The sequence below is a fragment of the Protopterus annectens genome, chromosome 6.part1, assembly GCF_019279795.1.
Source record: "Protopterus annectens isolate FY-2018-M chromosome 6.part1, PAN1.0, whole genome shotgun sequence".
Classification (NCBI taxonomy): domain Eukaryota; kingdom Metazoa; phylum Chordata; order Ceratodontiformes; family Protopteridae; genus Protopterus; species Protopterus annectens.
The window spans coordinates 306488010-306508121 of record NC_056738.1 but is presented as its reverse complement, the minus strand read 5'-3'; the positions used below and the strand labels follow the sequence as shown (position 1 = coordinate 306508121).

At 37.7% G+C, this 20112-nt stretch overlaps 1 protein-coding gene across 1 annotated transcript in view; it reads left to right on the top strand.

Annotated features, from left to right (window-relative positions):
• LOC122805523 (transforming growth factor beta-2 proprotein-like) overlaps positions 1-20112 on the top strand; it is a 239398-nt gene that overhangs the window by 84713 nt on the left and 134573 nt on the right. The window contains exon 3 of the mRNA XM_044075725.1: positions 16909-17041. Within this exon, the coding sequence (XP_043931660.1) occupies positions 16909-17041 (133 nt within the window). The remainder of the gene's footprint in view (positions 1-16908; positions 17042-20112) is intronic.

Sequence of the window (20112 nt, the reverse complement as noted above, 5' to 3'; positions counted from 1 at the left end):
TAACAGGAGAGCAAAGGCTTTGGTTGTGCGCAGGGCTGATATTCAAGCATTTGCCCTTGAAATAGCACCACAGTTAGAAATATCCCCAGAAGAATTCAAAGCATCACAACATTGGCTGGATGGCTTCCTTCAGTGATATGAACTGTCTCTAAGAAGATCAACAACACTGTTCAAGCTGGAATATGCTGAAGTTATTAAATGTGCACTTGTGTTCAAGACCTTCGTTGATGACATTGACTTTGCTAAATACCAACTCTCCAACATGATTGCTATGGATGAAACTGCAGTGTTTATGGGCCAAAGATCTCAAACAACAATTGATCAGAGGGGTGCCTCATCAATCTACATTCCCTCCACTGGTTACAAGAGTGTACGTGTTACCTGTATTTTGGCAATTAATCTAGATGGAAAGAAAACCCCATCTCTAATCATTATTAAGGGCAAGAAAGATAAGATTGAATGTGTTTCAGGCATTTACATTCTTGATACCGAAAAAGCCTGGTGCACACAAGCAGTTATAAGGAAGGGGGTCGATGTAATGCTGCCATTTGTTTTGCGAGGTGGCGAAAGAAGTCTGCTATTCTGGGATTCAGCCAGTACTCACCATGCTAAAGAAGCAAAGAAATTCCTAGCAATGAGGAGAACAGATCAAATAATGATCCCCGCAGGAATTACTGCCTATCTCCAGACTCTTGATATTGCAATAAACAAGCCATTCAAGGACCATTTGCGTATGAAACTCAATGACTACACTGAAAAATAGAATGGAGAGAAATCAACATGGAAACTTTGTGAAGCCTACCCTGCAAGAGGTCGTGACTTGGGTGAAAAATTCATGGGATAAAATCACTGACAGCTGTGTTGCCAATGCACTACAAGCAGGCTACTTTGACAAGCAGTGCTCATCTAAGGAGAGCTCAGTTGCTAGGCATGACAGACTGGGGCCAATGGTGCTAGAGGAAATGGAGTTGCAAGAAATTCAGGCCGAAGTTCGGGGGTTGGACACTTATGACAATGTCCCAGAAGAAGATGACATGACTGTATTTGAATAACTGTGAAAGCCAAGGTGCAGATATTCTGGAGTTGAAATGTTTGTTGCACTGTTTATGTAGAATTCTCACACTACTGTCAACCCGTTATTAGAACTGTTGTCCAATAATAGAAAAGTACGAAATAAATGTCAGTTTGTGTACATGAATAAATGTCAATTTTTGTACATGAAGAAATGTTGATTTGTGTTCATTAATTAATGTCAATTTTTGTACATGAATAACTGAATAAAGGTAGACTGTTGTATGGTGCAGGTAAATAAGGTATTCCCTGATAATAAGCCCTAATGCGCATTTCACCGGGAGAAAGAATATAAGACCCAGTCTTATTTTCAGGGAAATATGGTAGTGACATGCTTAAGTGTTGGCTAGGCCCTCAAACCTCCAAGCAAGACAAGTTTGTTTTTATTTCTATAAAAGAAAGAAGAAAAGACTATCACTTTTAAAGGACTGTTCTGTACCTCCATCATATTGTTTAGGATCTTGTGCCAACTGTTGGAATATAACTTTTTTCTCTTTTCAATTCCCTGTTTGTCTCTGAGTGCAATTCTGATAGCAAAATCTGTGGAAATGCCATATTACCAAATGTACAGCTACAGAGATTCCTGGATTTTGTAAGCACAAACTCCCTGAGCCAAATTGCCAGTACACCCACCAACCAGGGGTATCACCATATGGGATCTGGTCCTGAATAATATGGGAGAGTGCTGCACACACCCTAGGGTAATGTCTTCCCTGGTATGGTCAGACCACAAAATGGTCTCCTTTGAAGTAAAAATAAAATCTGGACCCCCAACTAACCCTATTCTGAACTACTCTAAGGCTAACTTCCTGCTATTAAGTGATAACCTGGCAAAATTTCAAGCCCCCATAAACTCTGAGAACACTGCACTATGCAGAACTGTACACAGAAACCCTATGCAAGCATGTTAATAGCTGCATAGAGGCAGCTGTACCCACCAGGAAGAAGTACAGAACTAACTCAAAAAACAAGCCACCCTGATGGCATCACAAAATCAATAGGCTGTATAACAGAAGGAAGAAAACCATGGCAAAAAATAGGAGGTGCAGCACCCAGCAGGATAAAAGCACTCTCAAACTAAACAAACAACTCAGAGGACAAATAAAGTCTACCAAAGCCAAATTTGATGTAAATTTGGCTTCCCAGGCCAAGGACAACCACAAGGCATTTTTTAGCTATGTCCACAACCTCAAAGGCAATACAAAATTATGTGTAGAGCTCATTGTGAATGGAGCCACCTATACCGAGCAAGAAGATATAGCAAACCTACTGACCAACACATTCAGCTCCAACTTTACTCCTCTCTCCCCATCAACCTTCCCTCAGGAAATACCATCGAGTATAACTCCCCCTGCTATCCCTATGTAAGAGGTCCTTAATGCTCTCTTTAAGGCCAAGAACACTGTATCAATGGGCCCAGACAATATCCCAGGATGCCTTCTAAATAGCATGAAACATGTCTTATCTGATCATCTGAAATTGCTATTTAATTGTAGCCTCCAAACTGGCTTTGTGTCTCATGAATGGAGAACAGCAACAGTCATCCCTCTGCACAAAGATGGGCCATCTACAGACCCTGGAAACTATAGATCCATAAGTCTTACTAGTTTTGTATGCAAAGCCACGGAAATAATTATCATGGAAATTATCAATAGTGATATAGGAAACCTCCAAACACTGAACCCAACTCAATTTGGTTTCACCAAGGGCAGATCAAGCCTAGTCAACCGGGTGGACTTCTTTGAGAAGATCAACAAAGCTATGAATCAGGTCAAAATGGTTCACACTGCCTACCTTGACTGAGCCAAGGCATTTGGCACAATGCCACACTTGGTCATTGTTGACAAACTCAGGAGGTTAGGTACAAACCCTTAAGTCACCTTGCGGATAGCCAATTGGCTCATAGACAGGACCCAGCAAGTTAGAATTGGGGAGTACACCTCTACAAAGAGGCCAGTCATAAGTGGAGTCCCTTAGTTATCGGTTCTGGGACTGCTCCTTTTTGTCATTTACTTCTGTGAAGTCAAGGCCAATGTCAGTGGCCTCTGGCTGACTAAATGTGCAGATGATTGCAAATTACAGAGCTGTCACTGAATCCCACTTTGAAACAAATGTACTCCAGGGAGGGTTGACACAAACAAACAACTGGTGTCAGAGCCATGGACTAAAACTAAATGAAAAGAAATGCATAATAGTAACCCTCAGGAAGTCATCCACTTCTGGTAACCGTCATATTGACAACACACCCCTTAGAGATGACCCAGTAGTCAGGGACTTAGGGACACACATAGACAGTAATCTAGCCTTTGACCATCATGTGGCTACAGCAGTGAGGAAATCATTCTATGTTGTGCAACTTATAAACAAAGTCCCAAAAGAAGGTATCGCTGTAGCCCAAAGGTCCAAATCCAGAATAAAATATGCAGTATATAGAACAAACAGGATAGGACCACCACGATATAAAGCATAAGACAAATATTTATTTCATATGATAAAAAGATAAGTGCTTTCGCATGTTATCAAGACACGCTTCTTCAGATCTCAATAAATATTTGTCTTATGCTTTATATCGTGGTGGTCCTATTCTGTTTGTTCTATAAACATATAAACAAAGGTATGGCTTCTAGGTCCAAGGAAATCATTGTTCCACTGTATTCAGCAGTCATCACACCTATCACTGAGTACAATGACTCCTTTGGTATATACCTAACTAGACATGTCCAACAATTGGAATGTCTACAGATGTTCTGCACTAAAAAATACAGGGCATAAGTAACATGTCCTATGCACCTGAAGTCTCTATCCTTGTTCTGTCTCCTAAAGACTGTTGAATGGAGATCTCTGCCTGGCATACAGGGCATTGTCAGACCCCTCTCTGATGGACATCCTGCCTATCTGCAAAACAAACCACAGCAGAATTACCCATTCTAAAGACTTAAGCCTTGCCCGTGATATAAATAGCACCTCCAGAACAGACAGGTACATGTGCCAGAGACTACCCCATCTCTGGAATAGACTCCCCATCCATGTGAAGCAGAGTTCCTCCCTAACCCAAATCAAGTGTAACTTGGACAATTGGATGGGGAACAGGAAATTTATCCCTGGTTTGGCCTCTATGTCTCTTATGGACACAGGCAGCTTGTAGATGTTTCATCTCCCAAGACCCTGCTTACACTTATCAAGAATATCAGAACTTGTCAGAGATTTGGGATGCATGGCTAGGCTTAAAAATGCTCTTGTAGTCGTTAGCCTAGTAAACACCTATGAACCTTGAACGTATTACCATTTTCCAATATCTCTATCATCTCCTCAGCTTCTGAGCTACCTGTCTGATACCAGCCACAATTATAATGTTTGCTGTGTGAGTCTGGCCAATTCCTGTAGACAAAACATTACTAGCATTTAGCATTCATCAAAGAAGTCATACAAATATTCATTTCTTTCATGGTCCAGTGGGCCTTGTTGGTGGAGTCTGCCATTGTGCTTTTCACCTCACATTCTTTTGATAAGGTGCTATACAAGTGGTACCAGTTAAGGAATACTTGCCCAGTACTGTCCCTCAAAACTATTTTCACAAACAAGGAAATCTGTCTTTTGGATGATTTAGCTTCACCTCTACCTCTTTTGGTTTGCCTCTATCAGTCTTTGAGCTGTGACTGGAGTGACACTACTCTTCTCAGACCCAGAATTCCATCAGACCAGTTGACCAGTTTGTTTTTGTAATTGCAATGAAGTTTGTCCTCTGTCACATGTTAATATTGCTGTTGCATTGTCACTCCTGTCATAGACTTCAGCTCATGAGATTAGTTTTCCTAGAAAGTGAAGTATTTCCTTTACTTCTGAAGCAATCCACCTCTGCACTTAGTATATTTAATAAGCAGTGGTGTGAGCACAAGGATTAAAACCCTTCTTGCAAAAACAGTAACTGTATGATTTATTTACTGTCAGATTTCAAGGAATGTTAATTGTGTGGCTCTTTATATTCAGAACTTAGAAGGTAGATAGCCTGATATATTCAGATATTATATCAGGATCAAATTATGTGTGTTTGTCTTCCTAATGTAATTTATATATTAACCAAATTGAAAAATACTGCTTTTCTCAGCAAATGAGATTAGAAATGGGTTTGCTGTTTAATTATATAGTTGTATGGCTGTTTGTGATGGAAAGTAATGTGTATGTCTGATAGAATTGCTGTTATATCTAACAGGATGATATATTTGCACTGTACTTCTTTAAGAGGCAGTTTTGGATTGTGTTTTAATGTGTGTGTGTGTGTGTGTGTGTGTGTGTGTGTGTGTGTGTGTGTGTGTGTGTGTGTGTGTGTGTGTGTGTGTGTGTGTCTGTTTCGATTGTTATGTCCGTCTCATGTTAAGTAAGTTCCAATACACCTTTTTTAACAGACTAATAAGTATAGGTTGGGTCCCTGTTGAAATGTCTGAACTCAAAAGGCTGTGTGTCAAAATGTGGAAAAAAACATTGAAAACACAGGAGTAGAGTGAATATCAAACACAGCTTTTCTCCTTTTAAGTGTTTTTTTTTGTCCCCCCCACCCCATGAAAATTATATATACCAAATCCAAGAAAAGTGAATATTCCAAGAAATGACAATCTCATACTTGGCATACATATGTAAGTCTGGATTTTCAACCACCTAGCCTCCACTTTATGGGACTTGGCATTATGAGTCTTGACCATTCAATTACATCTAGGTTTCCCCTCCACCTAAACTAGTCTATAAAAAATCACTTTTCTGCATATTTGATCAATTATGTCTGATATCATTTCCTTTCAGTTATTTGCTTTATAATTAGAGGCATTAGCAAAGAAAATAAGGGATTCTCAAATTCAAGGATATAACTCGTGGTAATCAGAAAAAGTTAGATTTATCTGTAAATGCCATTATTTTGCACTTGGTAAATCCTGAAAAGGGCATATTGGTTTATGAAACATTATGAAGCAGCTTCATGTCTTTTGGGTATATGCAGTAAATGAAGATAAAGCAAAAGCTACAGTTGTAAACTGTATACCCACACATTAATTGGTTCAACAATATCCATGCTTATATGGACATGATAAGGTGAAGTATTTAGGTGTATGGATTAAAAAATAAATTAGTTATGGCAGCTAAGTATATGTGAGAAGAGACAAAACAAAAAGTAATACAAAAACTAAGAAACTGGAAGATGTTGCTAATGTTCCAACCAGTGAAAATGCTTTAGTCTTGTTAGTCTTTTATACAGGTCAGGCACATTTTTATTTATCACAGAAGTTGTGTTTGACAATTTTATTTTTTATTTATTTGACATTTGTTAACCAGGTTGGTCCAACTGAGCTAGAAGTCCATTTTCAGTGGAGACTAGAGGAGAAAAGCTCCAGGAAATCACATAACAAATATTCATAGAACATAGAAAAATATATTTTAAGTCATACAAAATGGTAAAAATAAAAAGTAAAACATGGAAAATGCACAAAAAGTTAAGCAGAAATACAGTTACAATAAACAAATAGAATGAGGTCAAATGAGAATCTGGCAAAAAATGCACAGTATGTATTTACAGATGAGGCATGGAATGTGCAATATAAAGGCAGATTGGACTCAATGAACTATAAGAGTGTTATTACTTGTAGTGGATGTATAGTAGTCACGCTACTACTTGAGTAAAGCTACTTAAAGGTGTAAGAAAGGAAGATTATAAAAAAGTAGCCATAAAATTGTTAGAGAGGAAGAGAAGTGAGTTAACGGAAGAGAGAAAATGTCGGAGAGATTGGAGGGTTCATGTAGGTTCCTGGCAAGGGCAGATCCATGAGCCTAAGAGAAAAAGATTTAGTTGCTTTTTGAATTGATTTGTATTTGGGATGTTTCTAATAGAGTTAGTAAGTTTGTTCCAGGCTAAAGACACATTGTAATTGTAAAGTAGTTTACTGATATTTTTGTTTTGGTTTATGTATGTCAAGGAGTTGTTGGTCAGAGCTTCTGAGAGATCTAGTTGGGGTGTAGAAAGAAACAAGGGAAGAGAGGGAGGGGCAGGCAGTAGATTTGTGTAGTATGGAGTGTGTGATATGTAGTTGTGAGATAAGAAGTTGATGGGGGAGTTCTGGCCATTGCAGTTTTAATTCAATGCAATGGTGTGATTTATAAGATTTGTTTGTTGCAAATATGGTGATTTTATTATATGTTTGTTCAAGTTGGGAGTTTATTGTGGATTGTAAGTTTGTGAGGATGGCAGCAGTATAGAGAAGGCATGGCAGGAGGAAATCACTAGCTAGGGATAGTTTTGCTTCTGCTATAAGGAATTTTTTTATTCTGATACAGTAATCCCAGTTTTTGATGTGTCTTTTTGATACACTGCTGAATATGCTGATCAAATTTTAGTTGGTCATCAGTTATGGTGCCCAGGAGTTTTGTATAAGGATCAACTCTGATAATTGTGTCATTTAAAGAAGACATGGAGAAGGTGGATTTATTTTGTGAGACTGATCTTGGTAAGAAGAGTAAGAGTTTAGCTTTTTATGGTTTAGGATAAGCTGGTTTTCATTAAGCTATTTTTCTATGGAGATGAATATGTTTTGTGTAAGTGAATGTGAAAGAGATGTGACATGTTAGAGGTGGTGATGATGGTTGAGTCATTCACATATTGGATAAGAGTCAAGTGGCTGCAGGCAGAGTGGTGGTGTTGGTAAAGATATTGAACAGAAGGGGGCCTAGGACAGAATCCTAGGGGACCCCTGTTTTTACAGGCAAGAAGGAGAAGCAGGAAGTGAGCCAATGGACAGATTGTAGTCTATTAGTAAGGTAGCTGGAAAAGCATTGCAAAGTGGGAGGAGAGAGGCTAAGATCAGTTAGTTTTGTTAGTAGTTTAGAGTGAGACACTGTATCAAATGCTTTGGATAGGTCAAGGAGGAGACAGAACACTACCTGATTATTATCTCTGGCCTCAGCAACTGTATGAGTAAAAGATAAGAGGACCATAGCAGTACTTTGGTTTGGCTGGAAGCCATGTTGGGTGGGGGTGAAGAAGTTTTCATGGATTAGATATTTAAGCAGTTGAGAGTGGATGTACTTTTCAAACATTTTAGGAAGTGGTGACAGGGTGCCTACTGGTATAAAGTTAGAGGGTTCTGTGGATTGTGCAGTAGTATAATGTAGAAAGATTTCTAGATGTTTGGAACTGTATCTTCTTGAATCGATCTAGTTATTACTATAGAGACAGGGAAGCCTATGGATTCAGCAGCAAGCTTGAGAAAGGAGGGCAGTTTATCAGCAGATGGGGAGCAGGGTTTAAGTTTATGAAGAAGAGATTTGATATAGAAGGTGGGTACAGGTTTAAGTGAGAAAGGGTTTTGTTATTATGAGTAGGAGAGGCGGAAGATTTTGGGGGATTGGAGTTATGGCTTGAGTGAGTTAGTTTGCGGATAGTGTCTATGAAGTAGTTATTAACAGGGTAGCAGTCTCCAGCGGTGAGTTATTAGGGAAGGGATTTGGGGTTTTGTGGTTACCAGGGTGAAGGATATTAGCGATAGTGGACCATAATGTTTAGGGTGATTAATTTGTGCTGTATTACAGAAGTTTGGGGGAGGTAAGGGTAGGGATGGGTGCATGCTGAGGTTTACTGAAGGGGAGGATGGATCTAGGCTGGGGTGAATGTCATCAGCTATAAGGAGAGTCATTGTAAATAATGTAGGATGTGGATGAAAATGGTTCAGTCTATAGCACAGTACTTTAAGTTTGCCAGTGGGGGGAAGTGAGTGATAGTTTTGACCTTGTACAGATGTAAATGGGAGGTGGTAAACATTAATGGAGAGATGTAGAAGGAGTAGGCTATATTTCAGTTGTTAAGGGAATAGGAAAGAGTAGAGGATGAGTCTGAATAGTGTAGTGTGTTGTGGTATGATATAAGTTGAGTAAGTAGGATGATAAGTGGGATATGGAGGTAGACGTGAGACATGGTGTTAGGAGTGTGAGGGGAGGGGATTTTGAATTATAAGCTAGCTTGAGACTAATTAAAAGATAGTGGAAAAAATGAATGGGTGTGGTATGTAATTCGGTGTAGTAAACTTATTGGAAGGTTGAAGTGAAAGGGAAGAAGAGTAGTTAAAGAGGAAAAAGTGTAAATCAAATGATGTTGGGGTGGTTGGGAATAGGGGTAGGGTAGAGGAGTGGAGTGAGCCTGAGCATTCGGGGATAAACCCTCTTACTATGAAGTCTCCCCAGTATAAAACAATCAATAAATCCAGGTCAGTACCTCTCTGGAGCTTACAATAGCAGGCTATTTAGTGAGAAAAGGTAGGTTTAGCAGTAATCTCATGCCAAGCTTTAAAGGCTAGCCAATTGTAATATTGTTTTCAGTTGTTTTGTGTCAAACTTTCAGATAGCCCACTATATTAGAATTAGCAATTATCTTATGCCAAATATTAAAGACTACCAATATAGCAGAATGTGCAGTTATCTTATGCTAACACTTTAAAAAGTACCCAATTATAATGTTTGAAAGGAAAAATAAAGAGTTGTTGAAGTTTATTTGTGAGTTTAAAAGGGCAAGAGTTAAGTGGTATAAGGTGATGCTTCCCATAGTCAAAGTGGTTTAAGGTTATCTGATTAGAAGGGGTGCTTTCAAACTAAAATAAAAATAAAAAGCGGTATACAATTAAATAACTATATTAACTTCCATAGTTAGCACTTTAGTCTCACATGGACTTCATCATTATTTTTATTTTCATCAGTATAATGAGTATTGGCAGTCTTTTGAGTGAGTTTTTGTTTTATTGCATATTATATTTTACATTATAAATCTACACAGTTAAGGTTTATATATATAACTCAAATAGAAGTTATAAATTGAAGTGTTAATGGATGATGATGAAATGGGAGGAATTTGAGAGATACTGAGAGATTATGATTTTGGATGCCAGCCCTTAAAGAGAATAAAAACAACCATACAGAATATTATATTTATAAGGTAGCAAAAACTACTATAAGAACTGCATGGAATGGAGAATGGAAGTTTTGACAAGAGAACTCTGTAAGTAGTATACAAGAAGAGCTGAAATGTATTGTAAAATAACAAATGGGCAAAGATATTCTGAGCAAATAAATTGGGAGAGAAAGGTAACAGAGAGGGATGAGGCTAACCAGGAGTTTGGTCTGCATGTTAGATATTGACTTCCCTATCAAGGACTGATAAAAGAGTATAGGCAAAGGGAAAAAAGAAATAGCAGTGCTAAGTTAAAATCTAGCTCTGATAGAGTTTTTAGTTGAGTCTAGAAGAGAAGATGTTAAAAAGAGATAATTAGTAGGCTGTAGCAAATATAACACAATAAGAATTAGTCAGAGGAAGACAAAGCCCAGACTTTTTGCATGAAAATTGTTGCATGAAAATGTTTGCATCAAGTAGATTTCAGAGGATTTTTCCCCAAGTTGATAGCAGATGTTGGAGATATAATGTGGAAAGACAGAGCAAACTGAGAACATGTTTGGAGTCTGTAATGAGTTGGCAGATTTTAAAAAGTTCCCACAGAGTACTTTGATAGAAATGTTGGAAGAACAAATGGTAGCAACTAAGGATGATTCTTTTGTGCTTGGATATAAAATCTGAAGTGCCTAGACATAGTAAGGTCTTACTTGGCTTCTCAATGTCTAAAAAAAGTAATTGCTAGAAAATGTAAATAAAAATCTGTACCAACCATAATAGCAGTTTTGAATATTGCAAAGGAATTAAAAAGACCTAAGGGTAAAATCTTTAGAAAATGGAAGAAGCAAATTTAATAGAAATAAATAATAGAATCTTAGAATCATAGAAAATATAAGACAGCTGGATCATGTGACCATTTACACCTTGCAGTACCCTCCTAAGACCTTACCTCCTTTTTCAAGGAGCAATAGACAAATCATGCTGGGGGTGAATTTGTGAATACCCATCCAATTGTCTAACTCCTTTACAGAGGAATATACTGTGTCATATTGCTTGATCTGGAATGGAAGTTTTTCCAGAGATGGTGTAGGTGTTGCATGATGAATCAGTCCCTCCACCATGATTTGTCTATTTGCTGATGCATGTTCACTGGACTATTTGTTTTGTGGAGATATAAGAGGCTTTGGACTGATAGATCAATGGTTCAAAACTCATGGCATAACTTGCCACTAGGGAGTCTATAGGACACTGAATATTGGGACAGAACTCTCCTAGTTGCTCAGGTCTTTTAAGCCCATGACTTTTTTTTTTTTAAGGAAAATCTGAGTTCTCTCCTACTGCCTGATGTACCTAGTAAGATACATGTGAAAGGGGGCATTGTATTCTGTAATGGGTTTGACAAGTGTGGAATACAGAAGGGTAAGGACTTCTTTGGATCTAGAGGAGATACCCTTTGTGGATGAAGGATTTCCTAACTACTGCTAGAACATGATAATCAAAGGAGAGACAATTATCTAGCCATGTTCCAAGGTCTCTTATAACATCTTCATTTTGGAATGTGATGTTGTCTATAATATAAAATGGGCTAAGGGATTATTTACCAAATGTGACAGAAATATTTTCAGTAGGTAGACTCTTTTTCCCCAACAGCAAAAAATCTGAAAACATTTCACATAAATCACTTTTGGTTCAACTTGGAGGAAATTTTGCCCCCCCCAGCATACCCCTGAACTTAAGTATACCTACTCTGAGATCACACAACAATGGAGAAAATGTGCTCACTGATGCTACTGTTGATTTATTGACAGGCTCCCAAGTGATAATAGGGTCTATATTAGATCACTGAACACTTAAAAAAGTGAACAGTGATTAATCGACCCTATGTAAGCGAAAGCTTACAATTTCGAACTGTCAGTATACCTACTCTGAGATCACACAACAGTGGAGAAAAGGTGCTCACTGATGCTACTGTTGATTTATTGACAGGCTCCCAAGTTATTATAGGGTCTATATTAGATCACCGAACGCTTAAAAAAGTGAACAGTGATTAATCGACCCTATGTAAGCGAAAGCTTACAATTTTGATCTGTCAGAACAGTGATTTATTTTCCTAGGGGAAAAAAAAAATTGCTGTTTCAACAACAAAAAAAAATACTTTAATCATTACATTAAGTGGGGGGCTGCACCCCCCCCTACTTAAATATACCAACTCCGAGACCGAACTAAAGTGCCAAAAACAACAAAGTAACGAAGCGGCCAAGCAAATTCTTTCCCAGGGAAAGAATTTGCTTAAAAGCCGCTTCGATATTTTGCCATTTCAGGCTTTTGAGTTTGACCAAGATGCATTCGAAAGAATGCATCTTTGATCATCTAATAGGGAACCGTGATAATATTGTACTTTTTAGCATTTAGCTTCAGCCCATTTTCTGTGCACCAGCTAGTAACATGTGTAAATTCAAGTTGTAGCTTCTCAACATCAAAAGGAGATTTGAGGATGACAGTCAGTTTACAGTTATCCACAAATCTGGTTAACCAGTGATTCACATTTTTGATTCAGAGATCGAAGAAGTATATGTTGATTACTAGAGGTCCTACTATGGATCCCAGAGGGACACCCCTGGCTACCTTCATGCTCCCTGAGGGCACACCTGCCACCTTCACTGTGTGGGTTCTGTTCCTCATCCAATTTACTATCCACCTAACTACACAGGGATCATTTTGGAACAAATTTAACTTGCAAACAATGTTAGCATGTGACATGGTATCAAGTGCTTTAGCAAAGTCAAGATGTACTGTATGAACAGCATGATCACTGTCTACTGTTTGGGTTACTGTCTCAAAAAAGGTTACCAGTGCCATTAGAGAAGATTTACCCTTAGCAAAGCCAAACTGCTGGGAGTCAAGTCATATAAGATTTGTAATATTGTACTTTATCCGGTATGTTATGACACATTCCATGAACTTATTGTTGAGGCTCATGTCTCTGGAGTCTATGGTGGGGCCACCCCAGTAAAGTGGCATCACAACTGCTGTGTGCCATACCTTGGGGCAAAGCTAACCTCAGTTTGAATACCTGTAGGAGTGGGTACACCACTACATGGTTAGTGATGTTCAGCAGTGGCTAGGTATGAAATCGGATCACATGGAGGATGTATTTTTTGTTTTGCAAAGTACCTTTAGTGAGTGTTCTTTTGTTATGACAGGGTTTGATGTCCTTTGGAATATGTGGGTTTGGTATAGTTGTCTCAGGTGTGAAATTTGCACAGAATTTGTTAACTAATAAAATTACTATATCTACTATATCTGAGTAGCTGGTGCCATTTTGAATAAGTCAGGCACAATTGTTGCTGTTTTTTTTTTTTGTAATTTTTTGTTGTAATTGTTCGGTGGTACTTCTTAATTTCCTGGTGTAAGTAAAGGATTTGCAATTACCCTTAGCGTCTACTGCTAGTCTAAGTTCATGGGAAGCCTTTGTTTTCCCGAAGGTGTTTTTTAGTACTTTCAATACTTTTTTGATGTTGACCTTCATTTGTGAGTCTTTAGTTTTGCTATATATTCTAAGAAGCTTTTTTTTCTTTATTTGTATTGTATTTTTCATTTATGCATATAGATTACCAGGCTGGTTTGTTTCTGAACATTTCCATTTTGTTTAGTTCTGGTAGAAACTGTCAGGTTAATACATCTATCTAGGTGAGTGCAGAATTTATCCACATGACTGCTAATAGTATTACAGTTTTGGGGGTTACAGTTATACTTGAATTTTGAGACTTCATCAGAGAATTGTTGGCAGTAGTAGATTTGAAGTCTTTCAATAGTGTGATATTCACATTTGATGGCTTGGGGATTGTGAAGAAGAAGGTTTTCAATTTGTGGTCAGACTTAACTGGGGAATGACATAACAGTGGCATAACTCCTATAGATGCTTTGCTTGTTTGGACCATGTCAAGAATATTTTTTCCTCTAGTGGATTCTTTAACTTTTTGGTCCAGATAGTTCTTGTTTATGATATGATGGAATTTTTTAGCATAACCTCCATTGAAGTAGTGGTATCCCAGTTTATCAGCTGGTAGCTAGTCTCACATAATGATGGAGTTCATCTTTTGTAAATTCATGTTGCAATTTCAAATGTGAATATTTAATAAAGATGCTTAAAAAATTATGCCTGATAGCCCTTACATTATAACTAAAATAACACTTGTTTTCAAATCTTTCCTAAACATCCAAATCAAAATGACATGGAAGCTTTAATTCAGAGCACAGGAGAAAAACAGGAGTCCCTAATGAGGCTAGTTCAAGCTATATATACAAGAATATGCAAATTATTACAACAAAAAACATTCACTGCATGTATGTAAGAGTAATGTTATAAGGTAGCAAGGAAGACAGAGGAAACCATAAGTGAAACCAGAATGTATCAATGCAGATACCCTCAGTCATCCAATATTGTCTGTTCTCTATGCACTTTACACTGAGTTTACAGAGGGTCCTAATTTGCACCATAGGGCTGAGATCTTACTTCTAGGCTGTCAAAATTAGATACTTCAAAATAATACTCCAGTAATCTGATATGCCAGTCCTGGATGTTTATTGGATCTATCAGTTTCCATCATCTTGTGATGCATTTTCTGGCAGATATGAGTAATCTCCAAGAAAAGTAGATCCAGAAAAAAAGTCAGTTAATGGAATGGCCATCAGCCTAGCAAGGATTCATGTCAGTATGGCAAAATCATTATAAACAAATCCATTAATATCAAATACAAAATAAAAAAAAAAATGAAAAAAGATGGCAAACAAAACATATCTTTTTGCAGAGAGGCACTTTTTCCCTTTACTTTCCATCTCCCATGCTCTCTGTTCTTATAACCATACAACTGTCTAGTGAAAGTAAACATCAGCTAAAGAAAACAAATCCTCAAACTACATTTACAGCACTCTGCTCCTAAAACATAAACTAATATACACTGCAAATGAGCAATTTAAGGGTAACAATTCTAAAACACACCACAAAATATTAAAAATGTCAACACTACAGTAGTATTGAAGCAAAACCTAATGTAAACAGCGCTGACAATATCAATATTCAATAAAACAGGATATCAATAACCTTTAAACAGTCTTTTACAAAGTTATAGAATCCCATTTCACACCATTAAAATGCAGAATTCATCGAACAACAAGGGACTACTGCCAACTTAGGATGGTCCATAAAAACGTGGGCCCAGTCCATGAGATTCTCTTTCTCTTGCATTTCTAGCAGTAGTCAGAGGCACTGGATGTTTGGGATAAGAAAAGAAAAATGCTACCTTCTGCAGACAGTCTTAAAACAACAGATGAGGTAGAAAAGGGGGGGGGGGGGTAATGTGATGCGATGCAGGCAATAGCAGATCTTTCTCTGCTTTAAAAAGTTCCATTCTTAAGATATTTAGATTTTAACACAAAAGGAGGCGGAAAGAGAGTTTTAACACCTTAGATCTGAATGTAAAATGTGGTAAACAGAACAACATTTGAAAGAGGGACAACTAAGTAGGGCTGGTATCACAGAAATAAACTTATGATCTGCAAAAACACTGACTTTTTTACCAGCCTCAAGGTAATTTCTAAAGCAAAAACAGGATAAATTACTGAACCCCCTTGGTTGTCACATTTGCTCTCATTACTCTTAGTTACACTGAAGAAAAAAATCAAAACTGATATTGATTATTACCCCTCAAACTGCCCTCTATAGCCAAATGTTTTTTCCTGATAAATAGTATGCCCCCTCCCCCATTTGCCCAATTTTCCCAGATACCGGAGAAGCAATATGAAAAATGTACTCGTATGTAGTGTTTTTTTAAAGCACTACTTAATTAATAGCCACCTCAGCTCCTCAAAAAAAACTCCCATTTATTAAAAAAGCCAATAATTGTCATACTTCTCTTTCTCCTGTCCCAAGCAAAACCAGAACTAATGACTCATGACTGTCGGATACTCAGCAAGATGTGCTGATAAAAAGCCTGTGCTGGTCTTGACTCATTTATCAGTGAGGGAATTTTTTATTTATTTATTTTTTTTATGTATTAGGTAATTTGCTTTAGGGTGGATCTGAAAACTATGGCAAGCTGATACTTTCATAATGTGAACTGTTATAAGATGGTATATGAACACCAGCAGGTAAAATCTTCATAAATGACATTAACAGAGAATAACGTGGAACTGAAGTAAGTAGCACATGGTTCTCCAGGTCACTCTCCAGATACTGCTAGATAAACTGGACATTGTCTGATTTAAAGGCAGTGTATGTCTGTGTGCATGCCATGTAGTATACTTGTGTCCCAACCAGGATTCGTTTTCTGCCTTATACCCATTGTTTGTCAGGACAGGCTCTGGTTTCCCCTTGATCACAAATACAATAAATAAGTTATCAGAGGATGAATGAATATATAAAAACACATAGCATTTCTTCATAACTTATAGCTTAGTTTTTGTACTTTGTGCAAAATTTTGATGGCATTTTCTTTATTGTATTCAAGGCAAAGGAGATTTTTAAATCTTGCAAATGGGTTCAGGCACCTAGGCAGTGAGATATTTCCCTGTGGTACATTTCACTGGGGACACATGACTGAAGTGACATTCAGCTGCAGAGAAATATGGCTGTTTACCTCACGGAGATCTGTGGATTTTAGAAATCGATTATTCCATAAAACAGCACTGGGCAGATAAGGAGAATTGTTCTCATCATTTTATCCATGTTTATCATGTTTGAAAATGTTGAATGATCATAAGGCTGTGGGTTCTAGTAATGCACCAGGTTCATGGATTCATTTTCAAATACAATATGCTTTTCATGTCAAAATATCAGCAAAGTGTTTTATATGAAAAAAAAATACATATGCAGAAAAAAGGCAACTATATAAAAATATCTTGAAACTTGATTTTTTTTTTTCCAGATTTTAAAAGCCAAAGACTTTACTGCTCCTTCTCAACGCTATATTGACAGTAGGAATGTGAAGCTACATCTCAGTGCAGAATGGCTCACGTTTGATGTCACAGAGACAGTGAATGAGTGGCTTGTACACCGTGGTAAGCAATTCTGGATTGTTTAATTATTGTTATACCTAGATGAGATGTGGCTTCACATCTTCATGTTGATCATTCTAGTCTATTTATATATTGAATTAAATGTTTAAAGGTTAGATAAATTGTTAAGAATTAAAGTGCATTGCTGTTTGGGTGAGTTATCTTCTTGTTACAGAAATCATGCTTTTGACAATAGCTCATACTGCTTTAAACTGAAATTGTTTCATTTATGACCTTGACAAGTGGGTGAATTAGAGGTATATTGTTAATATTACTGCGCTCCAGCTGTACATTGTGATTCTATCCCAGTTCATGTGTGTACAATGAGTAGGCACATTCCCCCTCTGTCTACATGAATTTCATCTACAAGTTCTGGTTTCCTCTGCATCTCCAAAAAGTGTGGTCACAGACTGATAGGTAAGTCTAAACTGTCCATAGATCTGTGTGCATGTCTGTATAAGTAGTGCACTGTGGGACACTGGTGCCCTGCACAGGCTGTCCATAGATCTGTGTGCATGTCTGTATAAGTAGTGCACTATAGGACACTGGTGTTCTGCACAGGCTATATGTTGCTTTATAAGCACTGTTTTAGGACAAGCTTTAGCAAAGCATCCCTGGAATGGATTACGATGTTTTTCACAGTGTGAAGATATAATCTCAGTGGCGTGCAGCTTTACTAAAAAAAAAAAAAAAAAAAAAACTAAAATGACACAAACTATACATACTAATCAGCAATTATTTCAGTTATTTACTGCTTTTTGTGAAACATTTGAAAACAGTGTAATACCGTCTGTATGTCCAGGATGTATACCAACTTGGAGTCATTGCTGTGGCTTTTGTAGCTTGTTTCTGCCTTCAACACATACTTAAGGATAAATTAACTGATAAACCTTGACTCAGTACTCCATCTTGGAATTCAACTCTTCTTGTCCTTTCAGTCAGGATACTTAAAGTTCAGTAAAGCATGCAACAATATTCCCAGCTTCGTGTCATACATAGATAAAACTTGAGTATGACCACAATGACTCAAGATCAGTTAGTGGCTTGAACAATGGAGGAGCAAGGTATCTGTGTATGTGCATGTGTGTGTGTGTGTGTGTGTGTGTGTGTGTGTGTGTGTGTGTGTGTGTGTGTGTGTGTGTGTGTGTGTGTGTGTGTGTGCGTGTGTGCGTGTGTGTGTGTGTGTGTGTGTGTGTGTGTGTGTGTGTGTGTATGTGTGTGTGTGTGTGCGTGTGTGCATGTGTGTGTGCATTTGTGTGTGTGTGTGTGTCTAGGACTAAGCAGCTGATGCTGGTTCCCATCTTGCAGGTATGGAGGTGGAACAGCTACTGTAATGCTGCTGAATACTGGAGACAGAGAGAAGTATGTGCTTGGCATATAGTATATGGGCGAGGGACATGCACTTGGTTTTGCCAAGCCATTTTCTTGCAGTGGGATTGTGCAAACACATAGGAAAAGATATTGGAGGCCCCTGTTTCTCCCAGCATAGAAGTCAGCCACAAAAGAAGACACTACAACTAAAAGAACGATGCTAATAGCTGCGTGGATGATGCATCCAATGATTAGCTCTAGCCCTGTGGAAATAAATTAGCCAGTCAGATGTAGCCATGCAGGTCAGGAAGAATACCTCCTTAGAGATTAACTAGAAGTTTTAAGAGTGATACTGCAGTAATCCATAACTGAAGAGTAGTTGAAAGAGATTTAGAAATTAACTGAGAATGATCCATAAATTCAAATCCTTAAGGACGAAGATTTGGCTGGAATAGAAGACAGCTGTGGAAAAAGAAATATAGCATTATTTTTAATTTAAAACAGAGTTTATTTGTATACAAGGCTGACTATGTAAAACAGATAAACTGTTAAAATGTGTTGAATCAGTTAAGGAAATGAATACTGTAAAAATTACTGACAACCATGGCAGGTAAAATAAAATGCAAGAAGTAGTATAAAATCAGTCTATTAATTCAATATAAAATCAAGCAGAGAGCAAGTTAGTAGCTAGCACTTCACTGTATGAACTAACAATGAAAGTGTTCACCTCTTGTTTTTATTTATTTTACAAAGTGAAGTGATTTTATACCATTGCTTATATTGTAAGGAAAAATGCTGGCAATTTTACAGGAAGCCAACAGAGAAATGTAGGATAGTGGGAAGTTGGCTACCCCAGGAAACTACATCACTGATAACAGCCCCAAAGAGTAAACCTAGTAGTCAGAGATTTGGGGAAATATGCAGACAGTAACCTAGATTTCGACCAACATTTGCCTAAGGTAGTATGGAAATCATTCTACATTGCTCAGCTTATAAGGACGGTATGGCATCTAGGTCCAAGGAAGTCATCGCTTCACTGTATTCAGTGCTCGTTGGGTCTATAATTGAGTATGGTTCCCCCTTCTGAATGTACCTGACCAGAACAAAAATAATAGAGTATTAGCAACATGTCCTGTGTAGATCGCCTCAAAGTCCTTTCTCTAGACTCTGTCTCCTGCAGGCTGTTAGGAGTTGATCTATGTGTGGCATACAAGGTGTTCCGTTCTTCTCCTCTGATGGGCCTCTTGCATTAACATCAAAGCTACCCAATCCAAGGACTTAAACCTTGCTTGCAACATAATAAGGACATGTTGGAGGAGCAGGTATGTGTCTCATGGAATACCCCCTTCTCTGGAACAAGTTTCCCATTTGTGAGAGGCAGAGCTCTAATTCTCTATTTAAAGGTGATGGTCTATCATCTCCTCAGATATGTATGTGTCATAAACTAAAAGGAAGAACTTCTTTGTCAACTTCTTTGTTGACTCCAGAAAATGAAACTCATATTCAATAAACAGAATCAGTCAAGACAAATTATTCTGCTGTAGTAAGCCTGTTAGACCACTTTCTGATCTCAAAGAAGGGGATAAGGTAAGAATTTATTAGAATTCAGCTATGTAGTGATTATGATCAGGTGTTCTAAGGAAATACGATATTATAAAGTGTTAAGAAAAACATGAGATGTTTGTGTGAATTAAAACTACTTTATTCCAGAGTCTTCTAAGATTACTGAGGTACCTATAGAAGTATCCCTAGTATTCAAATAG